General features: G+C 41.4%; 1 protein-coding gene across 2 annotated transcripts; it reads left to right on the top strand.

Moving 5' to 3' along the window:
- The first annotated feature begins 88 nt into the window (after positions 1-88).
- Positions 89-19,395, top strand: acer1 (alkaline ceramidase 1). Of its 2 annotated transcripts, none has more exons than XM_060932526.1 (7): positions 89-182; positions 1,006-1,118; positions 1,966-2,080; positions 4,388-4,526; positions 9,586-9,726; positions 10,698-10,835; positions 16,996-19,395. In XM_060932526.1, the coding sequence occupies exons 1-7, from the start codon at positions 158-160 to the stop codon at positions 17,171-17,173; spliced, it is 849 nt and encodes a 282-aa protein (XP_060788509.1). In that variant the 5' UTR covers positions 89-157; the 3' UTR covers positions 17,174-19,395. The 2 variants fall into 2 exon arrangements, with proteins under 2 accessions (XP_060788509.1, XP_060788510.1); XM_060932527.1 differs by having other exon boundaries at positions 9,589-9,726.
- Positions 19,396-20,787: the final 1,392 nt, after the last annotated feature.

The raw sequence follows: 20,787 nt of genomic DNA on the forward strand, positions 1-20,787 counted from the left end.
ATGCATGCACTCACTCAGTTGGTTTCACGTGAACTTGAGACCCGCTTAACTGGATCAGGGCTTTTTTTTTTCCTCCCTTTATTAATACCCATGTGTCTCTTTCCACATTTACATAAAGCTCCATGAAACACACACAGAGGGAGAGAGAGAGCAAATAATGGTGCTGGACATGTTCCTGGGAGGTAAGAGGCTGAATCAGTCTTCATCCTGATTTAGATTCTCATTAGAATATAAAACTGTAGTGCCACAGGATATAATCACTGATCTGTCATTCATCACCTTCATTCATTTTAATATTAATATCATCATTAGTAGTAGTCCCATGAATGACTGTATAATGATTACTACTTGAATTAATGAAGTTAATGTTAAAAAAAAAACATTTTTGAGACAGAGTAGTGCACGAGAAGGAAATGCATCATGACAATCTGAAATGTACAAATCTAATTCTTTTTTTTTTAATGCCATGAGTTAAAAATTCAAAGAAGGCTACATTTTAAACTCGCATTACAGTCATGCATTTCTGAGTCTATACATGTCCTGTACATGGTCTTGTTGTCTATGAACGATTTATGAAGCGACAAATGGTCGAGCCGATATCCAAGACTCGCTCGATGGTGTAAAAGCTCTTTTTAAGTGTGTGTGTATAATGGCACAGTGTGTACACTGATGAGGTTCTGATCATTATGATTTATGTAATAAATATTCTGCCTCAAATGCATCACATGCAAATGACAGTTGTATAAAAAGAAAAAGATAAATCCAGGAAAATGTTACTGTATAAGGTATTGGGTGTATCTTCATTATGTTCGGTTAATTCTTAGAAATTATGCAGTTTATTCAATTAAGTTATTCTCTCTGTTGCAGTGTAATCCATTTGCTGCAAATGACATATGAGTGCATGAAAAGGAAAGGGAAAAGGACCTGCATAAAAATAATGAATGAGCAACAACCACATTTTTTATAATACTTCTCTCTCTCTCTCTCTCTCTCTCTCTCTCTCAGGCATCCTGTCCAATGAGAAAATGGCAGGCATGTTTTCTTACGAGAGTTCTGAAGTGGACTGGTGTGAAGACAATTACAGGCACTCTGAGAATGTTGTCGAGTACTTTAACACGGTGAGTTTAAAACACACACACACACACACACACACACACACACACACACACAGAGGAATGTACACTAGCCCACAAAGTCTTCTCATCCATGGTGTTAATTCTTATTAGAATGAAAATTGTATGACTTTTTGTTGTTGGTGTCAATAATCCTTTCATATCTTAATGTTATATCTTCAACACGGACATGCGTTGAGATTTCATTGCTTTCATATAAGTGAGATCTCTTTGCTGCACCACACCATGCACACACACACACACACACACACACACACACGCATGCACGTCATCAGTTTTGAACCAGACCAAATTGCTGTTTGACAGGTTACACGATTATATTTCCATGTGCTGTCATGGACACATTTCAAACCGCACCCTGCTCCCTACACCCTGTCACACAGTTGGCATAAGTGATATCTTTCTATGAAAAAGGAGGGAGAAGGAGGAGGGAGCAAGAGTGAGGAGGAGAGAGTGAGGTCAGAGAAGGAGGAGGGAGCAAGAGGGAGAATGAAGAGAACATGAGAGGATGCAGGAGGAAGGAGCAAGAGAGAGAAGGTGCAGGAGGAGGTAGTGAGAGGGAGCAAGATGAAGAAGGTGGGGGTGGGAGGGAGCAAGAGGGTGTAGGAGGAGTGAACGAGAGGGAGAAGGTGCAGGAGGAGGTAGTGAGAGGGAGCAAGATGTAGAAGGAGGGGTAGGAAAGGGAGGAGGTAGCGAGAGCATGGAGGAGGTAGGGAGCTTTTTGTTAATTTTTTTAGCCATCCATTCTTTTTCTTTTTGTTTGTTCCGTCTTCTCTTTCTTCCTCCCTTCACCTTGCCCCTCTCTCTCTTTATCTATCTGTTCTCACTGCAGATGAGCAGCTTCATCTTCTTCGTAGTGGCTCCTATAATGCTCTACCTGCTGCACCCCTATGCTAAGGAGAGGAACCTGGCCGTGCACCTGGTGTGGCTCATGATGATCTTCGTGGGTGAGTGTTCTCTTGTCCTCACCTGTCTCACAATTGCCACCTGTCTACCTGTCCCCATGACCACACCTCACTTTATTAGTCATTCACATGCAGAATAACCTGCCATCTGGAGCAGGTTCCACTGAGACCTGAGCGGCGAGCTGTGCTCTCATTTACTCAACCCAATCCCATCACGGAGGCAGCTAGTGAGGAATATTACAGTTACTCAAAGATCTTGTCTTGAAAATAGAATTACTGTACCTCTAAATCTAATCAGAAGTACAATTCACTAGTGACCGGTTACCAGAATTTCAGCTGGTAGTGTTTGTGTTTGAAAGACAGAGTTACTGTCTGTGTGGAGTTTTGCAAAAGTACTGTATCTGATTAGGTTTCCTCCAGGTTCTCTGGGTTTTATCGCTCTCCGGGGGGGACAAGCAGGTAGGCGGACCGGCTTGCTAAATTTTCCCGTAGATGTGAATGAGTGTGTGCATTGAATGATGATGCCCTTTGGTGGACATCCAGGTGTATTCCTGCCTTATGTTTTCCCAGCATTCCTGGGAAAGAGCAACCCTGACAAAAATAAAGCGTTTACTGAAGAAGAAGAAGAAGAAGAAGAAGAAGAAGAAGAAGAAGAAGAAAATGTATGAGTGAATTTAAAAATGATCTTTTAATTCATTGGATTCTGAATGACCATAATGTCAGCTGATGCTGCTTTAAGGAATTTCGGAAGATATTAGTTTTGGGAAGAAATGGGAATTTTATATAATTGCAATTGTACTGTGTACACTACCGTTCAAAAGTTTGGGGTCACTTTGAAATGTCCTTATTTTTGAAAGAAAAGCACTGTTCTTTTCAATGAAGATCACTTTAAACTAATCAGAAATGCACTCTATACATTGCTAATGTGGTAAATGACTATTCTAGCTGCAAATGTGTGGTTTTTGGTGCAATATCTCCATAGGTGTATAGAGGCCCATTTCCAGCAACTCTCACTCCAGTGTTCTAATGGTACAATGTGTTTGCTCATTGCCTCAGAAGGCTAATGGATGATTAGAAAACCCTTGTACAATCATGTTAGCACAGCTGAAAACAGTTGAGCTCTTTAGAGAAGCTATAAAACTGACCTTCCTTTGAGCAGATTGAGTTTCTGGAGCATCATATTTGTGGGGTCGATTAAATGCTCAAAATGGCCGGAAAAATGTCTTGACTATATTTTCTATTCATTTTACAACTTATGGTGGGAAATAAAAGTGTGACTTTTCATGGAAAACACAAAATTGTCTGGGTGACCCCAAACTTTTGAACGGTAGTGTATATAAATATAAATCACTGTGTATAAATACACTGAGGGATTCATTACCATCCTTTATGCATTCTTCAGAATAATGCTCAAGTAAAATTCAGTGTATTGTTTTGGTACTTATGGACTGTGTGTGTTCAGTATAGGATGGCGCTCTATGGAATACCGAGGTTATTTAAAGAACAGGTTGGAATTGCATTGTAAAGTAGTTTTTGTGTATCTTTGAATGTTGTTCCAGTTACGGTTGTGTTTGCAGGCAAATGAGTTAGTACATGTTCGTACGGGGAAGCCATGGCCTAATGGTTAGAGAAGCAGCTTTGGGACCAAAAGGTCACTGGTTTGATTCTCTGGACCAGCAGGAGTGGCTGAAGTGCCCTTGAGCAATGCACCAAACCCCCAACTGCTCCCCAGGCTGCTCTGGGTGTGTTGTATGTCACTCTGGATTAGAGCGTCTGCTAAATGGCATTAATATAATGTGGTAATCGGACACCATGAGCCAGAATCTCAGCTCATCTCATTATCTCTAGCCGCTTTATCCTGTCCTACAGGGTCGCAGGCAAGCTGGAGCCTATCCCAGCTGACTACGGGCGAAAGGCGGGGTACACCCTGGACAAGTCGCCAGGTCATCACAGGGCTGACACATAGACACAGACAACCATTCACACTCACATTCACACCTACGCTCAATTTAGAGTCACCAGTTAACCTAACCTGCATGTCTTTGGACTGTGGGGGAAACCGGAGCACCCGCAGGAAACCCACACGGACACGGGGGGAACATGCAAACTCCGCACAGAAAGGCCTTCGCCAGCCACGGGGCTCGAACCCGGACCTTCTTGCTGTGAGGCGACAGCACTAACCACTACACCACCGTGTCAGTCAAAATGCGGAAGAATGTTTTATTTGTAGAGTTTTTTTTTTAACCGACAGCTTCACAATAATTCAGATGTAGATTTAGATCTCTAGTGAACAAGCTCCATCACTCAGTTTCATCCTTCTTTCTCTCTCTCTCTCTCTCTCTCTCTCAGGCCTGTTCTCCATGTACTTCCACATGACCCTGAGCTTCATGGGGCAGATGCTAGACGAGCTGTCCATCCTCTGGGTTTTGGCCATCGGCTACTCTGTCTGGTTTCCACGCAAACATTTTCCACACTTTGTTAAAGACAGGTAAATATTCAGCACACACAACACATTTTCTATCCATGAACAAAAATTGTTCTATATTTGAAATGTGTGCATATATTGGTATAAATGAATCAAATTGGAACAATATTATCATCCGAATCACTTTTAATCTGAAGCTCAAGCAGGCTGGTGATGTTTTCAATGTGAAACCACAACTTTTTTTAGCGTTTCAGACACCAAACTATTCAAAACTGTGCAATGTTGTGAGGCAGTTCTGTCCTTTTTGAGTGAATCGGATCATTTGACTCGCCTCAGGTATTTGGCTGTTTTATCGAAAGAGGACAAAGTTTGCGAAAGTAATTTATGCATCAGTGAATGAATGAGGAATGGTATCACCTACGTCTCCAAGAAAAAGGAAAAAGCTGATTTACACAAGTGAGTCGGATCAAAGAGTCGACTCGTTTGCAAATGACTCATCACTGTTTTGTATTGAATCATTTACTTCAATCACAAATTCTATTTTCTGTTTGTGTTTGTCAAGTATACAGAACCACCAATAGGGGATCATTTTAGACAGTTTGTGAAATGTAGAACGAACTGCAGTTAAACAAGAGCTGGATTATGTCAGTATGAGTCAGTGTGTGTGTGTGTGTGTGTGTGTGCTGCACACACCTAGTCGTAAATCAGTCAGAGATTAATAATAAAAGCTGAGTGTAATGAGTAACAACAAAGAAGGTTAACTGTGAGGTGAAAGAGGACACGCCTACACACACACACACACACACACACACTGAGAGAGAATTAGTCAGTGAAATATTATCTTTCTTTGGGGGAAAAAGCTTTCTGACTGCTTTTACTTGCTGTAGGTAATCACCTAGTGTGTGAGATTTATTTTCTGAACAGTGAAAAGATGAATGTTGAAAGAGTCTGTGAAGAATTTCCATGGGTTTGGCTTGTATAACCTCAGGACCCATGTAGTACTACAAAGAAAATAAAATCAATTCGAAAAGCACTGATTCAAATATCAGTTATAAGTATAAAACCACTGTTTTCTATCCGCTTTCACTGGATATGAGCAATCGCACGCTCTGATTGGCTACTCTACTACTAGGATATCAGCTCATATACCGTGAGTAGAGAAAAACAAAATGGCGGCGCGCATCAAATCAGATATCATTTTATCAAGTATTTAAAAGAAACAGAAATGGCTTTTGGCAGCACGGTGGTGTAGTGGTTAGCACTGTTGCCTCACAGCAAGAAGGTCCGGGTTCGAGCCCCGTGGCCGGCGAGGGCCTTTCTGTGCGGAGTTTGCATGTTCTCCCCGTGTCTGCGTGGGTTTCCTCCGGGTGCTCCGGTTTCCCCCACAGTCCAAAGACATGCAGGTTAGGTTAACTGGTGACTCTAAATTGAGCGTAGGTGTGAATGTGAGTGTGAATGGTTGTCTGTGTCTATGTGTCAGCCCTGTGATGACCTGGCGACTTGTCCAGGGTGTACCCCGCCTTTCGCCCGTAGTCAGCTGGGATAGGATCCAGCTTGCCTGCGACCCTGTAGAACAGGATAAAGCGGCTACAGATAATGAGATGAGAAATGGCTTTTAAAAAATTATTTTTCCCCCTTAATATCTCTGTTCCATGCTCCAGCCCAGTCGGTGGCAGTAATGCACCTTTAAGTTGTTTTGCCAACCACCAAAAAAATCCTAAAGAAGAAGTAAATGGCAGCGTGTTGCTGAACCAACCGAGGATGAAATAAAAACTCCACTCGAAAACAAAACCGCCCAAAATAAAAAAGCAAATAAATATGGAATGAAAGTATTTGATGCTAAGAACTTTTTTTTCAAGAATTATCGCATTTTTCACAAATTGCTCCTGTCATTTTGCCAGTTTGTTTACATTCTAAGTGGAAATGATTTTGTCAGACGTTGTGCATAAAGTTTTTATTGATCGAATTTGCTAAAAATAAAATTGTTCTGTTTCGCAAAATCCAGTGAATGTGGATAGAATAAAACAGTTATTTCACTCAATCTTGTCGTACATGGATTATAGACAACCCGGTGCTACGCGCCTCGTCGGCTATCAGCTCATGTACGACTTGATTTCGTGGAATAACTGTTAAATATAGTCATACATGCCATAAAATCATGCATTTTTTAAATATTTCATTCTTGAGAACTAAATGAATTTGCAGTTGTATCACTCGATGTTCCTTAAACATCTAACATCAGGTGCTGTTTAATGAATAAATATGATCATGTAAACATTCCTGACGCAAACATCTAAGAGTATAGACACAATGATCTCGTGGATGAAAGTTACTACACCCAGTGAAAATAAGTCCCTCTGAATAGGGCTCCAGTCTTTTCAACTGTTTTTATATTTGATAACCAGAATTAAAAAAAAAAAAAAAAAAAGAAGCCAGTTACATTTTTTTGGGGGGGGGGGGGGGATGTGTAAGAGTAACTCGGTGGGAGAGACGACTTCCAGAACATTCTCGACAGACACCACGGTAATATTAAAGCTCCACTTTCTTCCAGAGATGTCATTAAGGTGCATCATTTATTACGCCATTTTGCGACTTCCTGTTTAACAGCATGCACTGGTAAACAGATACCATGATGTTCTTGAAGGACAGTGACGAAGCAAAATGAACATTCTAGCGTCAGAATATTCCTGATAATCACGCAGGCTCGTCCAATCACACATCCATAATGTTAGATTGTAGCCCCGAGTATGTATACATGGGTACAGTGAGGTGCAAAAGTTTACACACTCTTGACAATAAAAAGGAAAAAGCCTTGTTGGTTGGCTTTGACAAACGTTTCATCGTTAAAGTGGACGTTTATGGGTGGAGTCTCCACTGTCAGCGTTTTGTAACAATCGGTGGCGAAGCTGTAATTTTAAGATTTCTGACACACTAAAGTCTTCAGGATAGTGAGGGAATGAATGTTTATAGCTGCGATAACTAACTTGACCGAGGACCAAGTTGTTACGCAGACGTTCTCAACATTAAATGGATCTATAAATAGATAAAAATATGATGTGGTGTTATTTAATAAATAAAATAATGCAAGCATGTAATGATTCACCCAATTCATGAATCAATTCAATTCATAATATCGGGTTCACAATTCGATTTTCCCATGATGTTTTTTGAAAAAATATTCAATGATGGAAATTTTATTACCGAAAAAAATGCAACATTTATTTTCCTACTCTTTATTAGTGTAAATATTCCTTTTGTTAAAGCTAGACTGCCTTTCAGATTTTTCAAGGGTAGGTCATAAAAAGAATTTTCCCGACACCCAGTTATTTTTGTTCAGTGGACTGAAAGTGACTGACTTCGAATCACAGACTTCTAATTTTATTAGTTTATTTTAAATAGAACAATTAATGAATTTATCTCCACGTGGCCCTAAATTCTCGGCTATTTTTTCCTGCTTCACCATGACCCAATACAAGATACTACGTCATGCATCACGTGGTGGGCTTTCCCTGTTCGCACAAGGCATTGTGGGATACAAATTTGAAACAGGAGAGAAAAATGGAGGGCGTGAGTGTGCGAATGAAACGTGAAAGACCGACTACAGTAACGGAAAGAAAGCGAGAAGAAAAGACGTTATGTTATATACAAAGGAAAGGAAACGCAGGACCAAACTAATAAATATCGGCGCTCAGCGAGCACCTCGGTGTGATCAGCTGTTCGTTTAGCAACAGAATGATGGAACTGTCAGTGCACGCTCAAAGGTAAACCTGCACATGCGCAAACACACACGGACTTCCTCTGTCTGCTTGACTGCGCGATGCGAGTGATTTCATGCACATTATTTGCTTTAATCCCCTCAAATTAAATAACTTCCCAGCCACAGAACAGAACGGCCTGATATTTTGTGAGATATTACAGAAATAAACATATATCACAATCACCACATTTCAGAGGGAACTAAATTTCACCAATTTTATGAAATCGAAAGGCTGTATAGCGTTAAATGAAAAATTTGTGAAGGTTGGAGTAAAATATAATAGCCTATTAACTATATTCATTTTATTAAAAATAAAGTTAATAACAAATATTCCTTTTCTTAATAAACCATTTATGAACATTTGTACTGCTTCCATTTGCTTTTTTTTCTTCATCTTTCAGCAGTCTGTAAAAACAGAGCTCTGATATCTTGTTAAATCTATTTGTACAATCACACAACAGCTCTTTCACATTTTGGATCTGTTTTTTTTTGTGTGTGTTTTTTTTTTTTTTTTTTGCAGCATTAGAGCTGTGTTACTTCCTCCTACAGTGAAGTTACATGTATTCCTGCGCTTGTATTTTACATGTAAAAAAGCGCAATTACAGCTCGGGAAAAACTAAGAGATTACACAGCCTGGTAATAATAATCACGACTTATTTATTATTTCCTCGATTCCAATCATCATAAATTTGTATTGTGATTTATCATTGCATGATATATCATGACATGACTTAATGAGTATCAGATTACTGTGATAAGAGGAATAAAGCACTTTGGGATGGTTCTGTTTTAGGGAAAAGATCACATTCAGTCACATCACCCGGTTGTTGATTATTTTCCTCAAACTGCACAAGACTGACTTTTTCTTTTCTTTTTTTTTTAAGATATCAGATTTTGGATCTCTTTGTTGTAACTTTTCCACCTTGTTGTAACAGTTTAGCAAAACTGTTGAAACCTAAATGATTCAAACATAAATTGGTAGCTGTAAACTTGCATCACACCATATTTCAGCTACATCATAAGCTAAAGAAGCACATTTTACAACACATTACATTAATTGCATTTAGCAGATGCTCTTATCCAGAGCAACATGCCAAAGCAGCCTGGGGAGCAGTTGGGGGTTCGGTTCCTTGCTCAAGGGCACTTCAGCCATTCCTGCTGGTCCAGAGAATCGAACCAGTGACCTTTTGGTCCTAGAGCTGTTTCTCAGACCTTTATGCCATGGCTTCCCCTGTTTCCGACACCAGCTTGCCTTGACTGATTGATTTAAATTGTGCTTTGAACCACACCATTGCATTACTGTTAGCTGTAGAGCTGTTAGCTGAAAACTCCTTGGTGTTGTACGCTCATGTTTCCCCTCTGAAGCAGGACCACATTCTGTCGCCTGGTCCTGGTGAGCACCGTCGTCACCACGCTGCTGTCGTTTGTCAAGCCCACTGCCAATGCCTACGCCCTCAACTTCTTCGCCCTGCACATCCTCTACTCGGTGTGTGTGGAGGTAAAGAGGTACGCTGCAACTCACACACCTGCAATGCTGTTGAATCCTCGAGTCTGATTGGTTGATTAATAGTCAACGGATTTTTTTAAAATAAAATCTTGCTATTTAATAAACAGAAATGTAGATTTGTTACTGTGGTGATGATTTCTGTAAGGAGTCTCCAGTATCAGTGCTCTGTTCATTCATAACAGTTAGAATACCTCACCACTCTGTCGCTGATGTATTTAATTATAATGGCATTTTAAAGCTAAAAGTTTCATTCCTTGTCAATGAAACCACAGACAGGTATAAACATTAAAATGTTACTAGAGATGTTCCAGTTCCCAAAAAGTTACATACTGCCGCTTTAATGCTGAGTGCAGCTACATGTTCTGAAGGCTGAGCTTGAGTTTTCTGTAGTGTAAGAAATGTGTGTGAAATAATTTCTGTGATTTACTCGTATATTAAGCATGAGCTGTTTTTGTAGTAAATTGGTTATTTAGTATATAATGTGTTCATGTTCCAAGCGCACATCCTTGTCGAAAGAAGCAATCCCAAAGGCTAATATAGTTATGTTTCGCAATTTAATATGATATTGTATACCGCGGTATATTGTACCACGAGTTGGCCTAGTGGTTGATGTGTCTGCCTCTCGATCGGGAGATCGTGAGTTCTATTCATGGTCGGGGTCATACCAAAGACCATCATAAAAATGGTGCCGTCTGGCAAGGCACGCTGCAATACAGATGCAAGTGGAGAGTCAAACTCTCATGGTTACCAGAGGACTAGCCCCCCACTGTAACCCTAGCTATGTAATAGGCGAGAGGCTGAGGGAAACAGAGATCGGCGCCGCCACATGGCGTGGGAAGGGACTTTGACTTTTGATACAGTGATTAAAAAAAAAAAGTTACATAATTATGATAGCTATAGAAATTGGATATCAGGAATTTCAGGAATGGGTAATTCTTTTCCCCTTCATCGTGTCCTTTCTGTTTCACAGCTGTACAGACCAGCGGGTGCTGCGTTTGGCACGCGCCTCCATCGGCCTGTGGGCACTCGCCATCTCCTGCTGGATCAGCGACCGCTTCGGCTGCAGCTTCTGGCAAAAGCTCAACTTCTGCTACTTGCATGGCATCTGGTACGAGCTGCTCCTACCACACACACGTTTACACTTTATTCTCAAGTACTCTACTGTAACAAAATGTGAAACAAAGACATGCTTACTAATCCAAGCAAGTAAAGAGAATCTTGGCACGTAAAGGCCTCTGCATGCTCTTGCGACAAGGCTTTCACAGATAGCTTTTCGCAGACAGTTGTAATTTATCGTTGAGCAGGGAGTAATAGGCGTGTGTGATGTTATTCACCGCTACAACGCAAGGGGGCGTGAAGTCGCGAAATCGCTAGGAGTAGTTGGTGGGTGTGGTTAGTGGAGTGTTTATCCTCCGGTTACTTATAATGACTAGAACTGGAGTCGTATAGATGTACGTACTTCCTCACTTCCTCGATCAACCGCTCTTCGTGCTGCTCCATCTTCGCTCGTGTTTTTAAAAATGGCGGTAGTGAAAACAAACCAAACCGGGAAAGTAGGGAAGCGGAAGTGCGTGTACAGCGGATGTAGAGTGGACCAATCGGAGCCCTCTTGTCTGCGACGCTGTCTGCGAGGCTTCTGCGGTGGTCACAATTTTGGGGAGGTGCGCGCAGAGCGTCTGCGAAGGTGGGGGGGCTACGCAGACGCTGTCTGCAGCGCCGTCTGCGAGGACTGGGTTGTCAGCATAAATTGGCCTTAACACACACACTTTGACTTCCTTGTGGACGCTTAAGGGCCATTTCAGTACTTTATCAGTTTTATTATTTGAGCACACAAATTCAGAATACAGGCAAAAACAAGTGGTGCCAGGCAAAACAAACCTCGCCTAGCAGTCTGGCCTAATCCGTGACCTTTGGTTTGACATTTCAAGGTCAACATTCATGGTGCTAAATGAAAGTCCATATGGGACTACCTATATGTTGATAATGGTAATATTTCTCAATCATCAGCTGTCCTATGAAAATCCATGACCTTGAATTTGACATTTCAAAGTCATTCAAGGTCAAAGGTCATGGTGGCAACTGAAAGCCCATATGGGACTTCTTATATATTGATAATGGTAAACATCTGTTTTTCATTAACCATTTTAAAATCATGAGCCTCTGAAAACCCATGACCTTGAGCTTGACCTTTCAAGGTCCCTCATGGCCAAAGGTCATGGTGCCAAATGAGAGCCCATATATGACTTTCTGTATGTTAATAATATTAAGTATCTGTCTATCTTGAACTGTTTCCCAGTTATGAGCCTCTGAAAATCTGTGACCCTGCGTATGACCTTTCAAGGTCAAAGGTCATGGTCCCAAATGAAAGCCCATGTATGACTTCCTACATGTCAATAATATTAAGTATCTCTCTATCTTGAACCGTTTTCCAGTTATGAGCCTCTGAAAACCTGTGACCTTGACCCATGACATTTGACCCCCAACCACTAAGAAAACTGAGACATACCCCATCATGTAGCATATCAATGGAAGCAGAATTGAAAGACGAGCATTTTGGATTTGGTTTGAAGTAAATATGATGAATATGAAGGAAGATATCATAAAAAAAACTATTTTTACCTTTTTGGATGACCCTCAAAATGTTGGAGGTTCTATGTGAGACCAATGCCCATCGATCCTGAAAGTTTCATGAAGTCCAGCCGTTTTCCTGTAACGTTGCTAACAAAGAAACCCCACCAAAAACAATACCTCGCCCCCTGGTGGACTCCGTCCCGGGTGAGGTAATAAGCTCGTATTTGACTAATTATATAATTAGTGCTATATGGTGATAGCCATAACTTGATGACAAACGTGTGCAGAAATTAAACCTTTTGGAAGAATTATAGCAAAGGTCCATACTTAAGAGACTATGGTAACACCTCAACCTGATTTTTGATGGTTTTTGCGACCGTACATACGAACAACATCTGTGTACCAGCACAGGAACCCGATCACAGGTACAAGGCAATGTATCTCATCGACACTTGACCACCGGACAATGAAATTTCTATCTTTTATTTCCATAAGATAGATGCATTTTTATCCAGCGCTTATTTTTAATTTGCTTTTTAAAAATATCGTGGGATTATTTACGAACACTGTAGCGGCCCTCAGCATTAAGAGAGTCTCTGATTGGTGCAGGTGTATTTTATTCCTCTTGAACACAAGTACAGCATCAAACATCATACACCATGAAAACTAAAGAAAACAACAAAAAAATGAACATAACATGGTTGTAAACAAACGCACAGTAACATTTACAGACTCTCAATGTTAGACACCTCGCTCTGCTCAAGCGAGGACCAACCAAACCTCTACAAGTTCTCCAAACGTGCACCATTACCCTCTACGCTCAAAGTCCTGTACTAAATCACAGTTCAACCAAAATGCACACAATAAACGCCACACAAACTTTACACTGTATTTGAATGATATCAGGATGATGGACAGTAAAGCTTTATAACACGCCATGCTAAACCTCTGACAGGCACATGGGGAATATAAACACAGCAACGAGCATCTGGAGCATCACAAATGCAGCTTCCTGGGCTGACAGCTCCACCCACAACATGAATAATTAATGAGTGGTGGCTCTGGCCGCCACTTACACGCATTTTACACTTATCAGGAGCTCAGCTTTTGGGCAGTGCCGAAATATACTTGTATATATTATGCATAAAAATGTATTCAATGTGTAGCTATATATTTAAATTTTCAAACTTGAAAATAAATGATTATAAGTAAATAAATACATAAATAAGTTTGCCATTTAAAGGAACAGTCCACCGTACTTCCATAATGAAATATGCTCTTCTCTGAATTGAGACGAGCTGCTCCGTACCTCTCCGAGCTTTGCGCGACCTCCCAGTCAGTCAGACGCAGTCAGACGTGCTGTCGCTCCTGTTAGCAATGTAGCTAGGCTCAGTATGGCCAATGGTATTTTTTGGGGCTGTAGTTAGATGCGACCAAACTCTTCCGTGTTTTTCCTGTTTACATAGGTTTATATGACCAGTGACATGAAACAAGTTCAGTTACACAAATTGAAACGTAGCGATTTTCTATGCTATGGGAAGTCCGCACTATAATGACAGGCGTACTAACACCTTCTGCGCGCTTCGACAGCGCATTGATATCTGAGCTCCGTATCAATGCGCTGCCAAAGCGCGCAGAAGGTGTTAGTACGCCTGTCATTATAGTGCGGACTTCCCATAGCATAGAAAATCGCCACGTTTCAATTTGTGTAACTGAACTTGTTTCATGTCACTGGTCATATAAACCTATGTAAACAGGAAAAACGCGGAAGAGTTTGGTCGCATCTAACTACAGCCCCAAAAAATACCATTGGCCATGCTGAGCCTAGCTACATTGCTAACAGGAGTGACAGCGCGTCTGACTGCGTCTGACTGACTGGGAGGTCGCGCAAAGCTCGGAGAGGTACGGAGCAGCTCGTCTCAATTCAGAGAAGAGCATATTTCATTATGGAAGTACGGTGGACTGTTCCTTTAAAGGAGAACTGAAGGCATTTTTAATTTTTTTTAAATCAAAATTATATTTATCTCATTAAATATAGGAATGCATTTTTGATCGCTATTTTGTCACTGCGATAGCAAGTTATGAGTGTTTGAAATATGCTCTGTAATATATCAGTCCATATGTCAAAGCGACAGCCGTAAACGAGATTCGCTGAGACCTGTGCGAGACATCGTAGGACGGAAGTAAAACGTACAGCGGAAATCAAAGCAACCGACATCTGCCAACGTTGTCAAAAGACGTGCGCGCCCTCTTTCAAAGGCTGACGTAATCAAGCCAGAAGTTTTGTTTGTTTTGATAGCGATCAGGAAAGTTTGAAAAAAGTAGGCGTCATTTAAACACGTTTTTGTGCAATACTTCGTTTGGAAAACAGTTTTCAAAATGGCGGCACTGACACCTGGCTGACACTTCACATTTCGAAGTCTCGCACATGTCTCATGAAGATCGCGCGGATAAGCGACACCTGCCGTGGACCAAACGAACTAAGTTCAACATGGCTAAAAACCGAATAGGCCGATAAGTCTCATTCATCTCATCTCATTATCTCTAGCCGCTTTATCCTTCTACAGGGTCGCAGGCAAGCTGGAGCCTATCCCAGCTGACTATGGGCGAAAGGCGGGGTACACCCTGGACAAGTCGCCAGGTTATCACAGGGCTGACACATAGACACAGACAACCATTCACACTCACATTCACACCTACGGTCAATTTAGAGTCACCAGTTAACCTAACCTGCATGTCTTTGGACTGTGGGGGAAACCGGAGCACCCGGAGGAAACCCACGCGGACACGGGGAGAACATGCAAACTCCACACAGAAAGGCCCTCGCCGGCCCCGGGGCTCGAACCCAGGACCTTCTTGCTGTGAGGCGACAGCGCTAACCACTACACCACCGTGCCGCCCTAGGCCAATAAGTATAATATTTAATTGCAATTAGTTGCCAATACGAGTCACGATATAAGGTTACTAAAACTGAAAACGTAATTGAATAACATGTTAATTAAAAAATAAAGCAAGTTTAAAAATAACTTGAATTCCCCTTCAATACTCTGTGAGAAAAATGTGACAGTTGGAAAATAATGGAAAGTTTTAGAGTGAACAGTAGGGGGTGCATGTGCACACTTTATACCTGGTTCAAAATGGCTCGAAAGCATCAGACCTTTTTTTTTTTTTTTATTTCTTTTCTACTACGGTTTATAGTTACGTTTAACATTCAGCATTTAACCTTGTCTTCTCTCTTACGTTATACTGTAGCTGCTGTAAAGTCACACTAGTATCTTTTTTTTCTTCTTTTCCTGAAGTAAAAGGCAAAAGCTTATACTGTATAAGACACTGGCTGTTCGTCATGTTATCGAGAAACGTAAACTTCTTTGTCCTGAAGGTGACGCTTTACGTCTTGCAGTAGCAAATCTCTGATACTGGAGACTCCTTCCATCCATTCATCCATCATCTGTAGCCGCTTATCCTGTGCAAGGTCGCAGGCAAGCTGGAGCCTATCCCAGCTGACTACGGGCGAAAGGCGGGGTACACCCTGGACAAGTCGCCAGGTCATCACAGGGCTGACACATAGACACAGACAACCATTCACACTCACATTCACACCTACGCTCAATTTAGAGTCACCAGTTAACCTAACCTGCATGTCTTTGGACTGTGGGGGAAACCGGAGCACCCGGAGGAAACCCACGTGGACACGGGGAGAACATGCAAACTCCGCACAGAAAGGCCCTCGCCAGCCACGGGGCTCGAACCCGGACCTTCTTGCTGTGAGGCGACAGCGCTAACCACTACACCACCGTGCCGCCCACCAATAATAATAATAATATTATTATTATTATTATTATACTACATACACACTCTCATCAGCCTTCTCGAAGGCCAACGTGAGCTTACCCACGAGTCTGCGCTGTCAGCTCAGCAGTGAAGTCACCTTCCAGCCAGTGTAGCGTTCAGTCATCAGTAGTGTTAGCGAATGCTAATAAAGCTAGCGAATGCCATCAAGAGCAAGTAGCACAGGCTAATGACTGAGAAGCTAAGATTTCTGTCTCCAGGCTCTTCTTCCACACTGCACGCTCGCTATAGTATTTTTCACTCAGACTTAAGTACTCATTTCCCTGTGTAATTTACTGAGTTACTTTTAAACTCAACATCGACGGCCCCAGACCACGGAGCGACCTGGCACTCTGCCGCTAATCCCTTGCAAAATCCTTTGCCCTGTTGCTTTTTTGGTGTCTGGCTAAGGTTTGGCTGAGCTCAAGCCCCTGCTCTAATAGTAACGGTTCGCCACTGCTTATAAATATGCATGAAGAATATCTAATGAAGTTTTGGTTGCTTTCCGGCTGTTCAATGCATTTTTCTCTTTCCTGGTGAACAAAGAAATGCTTCTGTACATGCACAACAGAAAACTTTCTCACTGAATATTCACATCAGCTCCGATGTGTGACATGTCTTGACAACCATTCAATATCATAAACCATATTCAACGCTCATTCTCCATTGGGTAGAGTGATGTAATACACGTAGGATAAGCGATATGCTAACAATATCGCATGCTATTGAACCAAATGAATGAAACCCGCTAGAAGGGAATAGAAAACATGTTTTTATTCCATCGAAAAAGTGTCCTGTATGGATGATAATATATTCTTTGATGTTATGACTGACGTGTCGACCTACTTGTTTGTGTTTTTGGCCTGAAGGCACATCCTGATCGTGGTTGCTACGGCGTACGGCAGCACGCTAATCGCCTACCTCGACGCCAGCCTGGAGATCCCGTATTCTTACCCTGACCTGCAGTATTGGCCTCGTAATAACTGGGCTCTCGGGCTGCCCTATATCGCCTTGAAGGTCACACCCAAGACGCAGAAAAATTGTTAGTGAAGAGACGAATGAGGAGAAAAGGACAGCGATGGTTTGTGTAGAATGGAGGGGTTTTTTGTTTTTTGGTTTTTTAGCTGCCTCACTGAAAAACTATAAATCCTGCAGAACTTGACGTTCAGTATATAAATACAGTCAGGGCTCGTTCATGTGTGTGTGCATGATTACACTATTTGACTGTGATGTGGAAGTTTCAAAATGCCATATTTTATTCAGAATAGAACATAGATGACATATCAAATGTTTAAACTGAGAAAATGTATCATTTAAAGAGAAAAATTAGTTTTAAATTTCATGACAACAACACATCTCAAAAAAGTTGGGACAAGGCCATGTTTCCCACTGTGAGACATCCCCTTTTCTCTTTACAACAGTCTGTAAATGTCTGGGGACTGAGGAGACAAGCTGCTCAAGTTTAGGGATAGGAATGTTAACCCATTCTTGTCTAATGTAGGATTCTAGTTGCTCAACTGTCTTAGGTCTTTTTTTGTCGTATCTTCCGTTTTATGATGCGCCAAATGTTTTCTATGGGTGAAAGATCTGGACTGCAGGCTGGCCAGTTCAGTACCCGGACCCTTCTTCTATGCAGCCATGATGCTATAATTGATGCAGTATGTGGTTTGGCATTGTCATGTTGGAAAATGCAAGGTCTTCCCTGAAAGAGACGTCGTCTGGATGGGAGCATATGTTGCTCTAGAACCTGGATATACCTTTCAGCGTTGATGGTGCCTTTCCAGATGTGTAAGCTGCCCATGCCACACGCACTAATGCAACCCCATACCATCAGAGATGCAGGCTTCTGAACTGAGCGCTGATAACAACTTGGGTCGTCCTTCTCCTCTTTAGTCCGAATGACACGGCGTCCCTGATTTCCATAAAGAACTTCAAATTTTGATTCGTCTGACCACAGAACAGTTTTCCACTTTGCCACAGTCCATTTTAAATGAGCCTCGGCCCAGAGAAGATGTCTGCGCTTCTGGATCATGTTTAGATACGGCTTCTTCTTTGAACTATAGAGTTTTAGCTGGCAACGGCGGATGGCACGGTGAATTGTGTTCACAGATAATGTTCTCTGGAAATATTCCTGAGCCCATTTTGTGATTTCCAATACAGAAGCATGCCTGTATGTGATGCAGTGCCGTCTAAGGGCCCGAAGATCACAGGCACCCGGTATGGTTTTCCGGCCTTGACCCTTACGCACAGAGATTCTTCCAGATTCTCTGAATCTTTTGATGATCTTATGCACTGTAGATGATGATATGTTCAAACTCTTTGCAGTTTTACACTGTCGAACTCCTTTCTGATATTGCTCCACTATTTGTCGGTGCAGAATTAGGGGGATTGGTGATCCTCTTCCCATCTTTACTTCTGAGAGCCGCTGCCACTCCAAGATGCTCTTTTTATACCCAGTCATGTTAATGACCTTTTGCTAACTGACCTAATGAGTTGCAATTTGGTCCTCCAGCTGTTCCTTTTTTGTACCTTTAACTTTTCCAGCCTCTTATTGCCCCTGTCCCAACTTTTTTGAGATGTGTTGCTGTCGTGAAATTTCAAAATGTCTCACTTTTGACATTTGATATGTTGTCTATGTTCTATTGTGAATACAATATCAGTTTGAGATTTGTAAATTATTGCATTCCGTTTTTATTTACAATTTGTACTTTGTCCCAACTTTTTTGGAATCGGGGTTGTAAAATGCTGCATGTATTGTGTATTTTATTACGTCATACTGAAACATCTTCTTCAAGGTGATGAGATGAAGTTTCCTCACACAGCCAGAGCATGATACGGATTGAAACGAGTTTTCTTCAGACTCGGTGTTTTTCTACAAAGAGTTTGTGAAGACTGAATATTTATATTCATGTTTTTCTGATGATATTCGGTGTATGAACTGCTTTGATGGCTGAGTTAAAGATAAGGTTTCAGCATACTAATGTGTGTGTGTGTGTGTGTGTGTGTGTGTGTGTGTGTGTGTGTTGTAAAATGTGGCGCTCTTTGTGACGCATTTACTCAGGAACCAACTTCATAAGTCTCTACACTAATTTTATATATGTATGTTTATATAAAATAAAGTATTCAGCAGTTTTAAGAAGAAAAAAAAACGCCGTTCCGGACAAAAATTCTTCATCTCCTGTGATGGTGCTGAAGCTGTAGGAGATGAAGGTTGACTGTTCGTTTGTTGTTTTGTTTTAAACTAATAAATGTTGAATGCATGACGTTAATTTTCTGGGTTTATGAGGTGTAAAGTCTCTTCATTTCTCACAGAGCTATCATTAACGTGGTAGCCATCAATCAGCTGATCGTCTCGTGGGTTTGCTGTCGTTCGGCTGGTTGCGTTTGAGTTTACATGGAAGGAATGAAACACTTGGGGTGTGCTGATCTGGGAAAATAATCAGAGACGGAGATGATGTGATGCTGAATGTGGAGTAACAGCTTGCATCTTGAACATGTGGGGTTTTTCTGTTATGGTAAAATTTGATCTGATGACATCACCAGCTTAACATTCATAGAAGGAGTCTCCAGTGTCAGAGGTAATTCTGTTACGAGAAAATTTTCAAGATGGATGGATTTGCGGTTTCTCTGTAAGCAGCTTTTTTTTTTAATGAACTTCGAGAGAAAAAAGACAGACTGGTGAGGGATCGATTTGTGTTTATAGCTTCTACAAGGCAAGTGATAACAGGAACTTGTTTTGTGGACTTTCCATAACATTTCCATAACAAATGTAGCTATAAATGAATAAAAAGTATAACGTTGCTCTTTAATAAAAAATAAATGAATTAGTGGCAAATTTCTGTGGCGTAAAAGGAATAAAACATCAGAATCAGAAACACTTTTATTGCCAGGTATGTGGACACACACGAGGAATTTGACTCCGGTTCACTTAGCTCTCATAGTACAAAACAGATTAAAAAAAAGCGTATACACAAAACAAGCAAACAACAACAACAAAAATAGGTGCATAGTGCAAAGTAATCCAGGTAAGTCAAGTATGGAATAGTTAAATAAATATAAAGTATACAGTGTGCACAGAATGACGGTATAAGTGTTCAGATATTTTACAAGTGATATTACTGATATATGAGTCTGGTTTTTAGCTGTTCATCACAGAAAGGATTTCCCTTTTGGTGCAATATGGTGCATAGTGCAAAGATGAAATAGTAAATATAAATAAGCATAAATATAATAAAATGGCCCTTTTCCACTACCCTTTTTCAGCTCACTTCAGCCCGACACGGCTCGCGTTTCGACTACCTTAGAGCAGCACGACTCAGCTCGCTTCAGCCCTGCTTAGCACCCAAAACTCGCACGGTTTTGGAGTAGGGCTGAAGCGAGCCAAACCGAGCCGAGTGGGGCTAGGAGCGTGAGGAGACACTCCCCTGTGCACTGATTGGTGAGGAGGAGTGTCCTCACATGCCCACACACGCCCCGCGAGCACGCTGGGATCTGTAAACACCGTAAACCCGGAAGAAGAAGAATTACGAATTACGAGAATTTCTGAAGCCTTATGCGCCTCGCCTCATCTATACGCTCTTGCCAGTATCTGTTGGCGTTGTCGGTGACAACAAGCCACAGCACCAAGACCAGCAACACTAACGACTCCATGTCCTCCATGT

Source organism: Neoarius graeffei, chromosome 10 (genome assembly GCF_027579695.1).
Source record: "Neoarius graeffei isolate fNeoGra1 chromosome 10, fNeoGra1.pri, whole genome shotgun sequence".
In the NCBI taxonomy this organism is placed as follows: domain Eukaryota; kingdom Metazoa; phylum Chordata; class Actinopteri; order Siluriformes; family Ariidae; genus Neoarius; species Neoarius graeffei.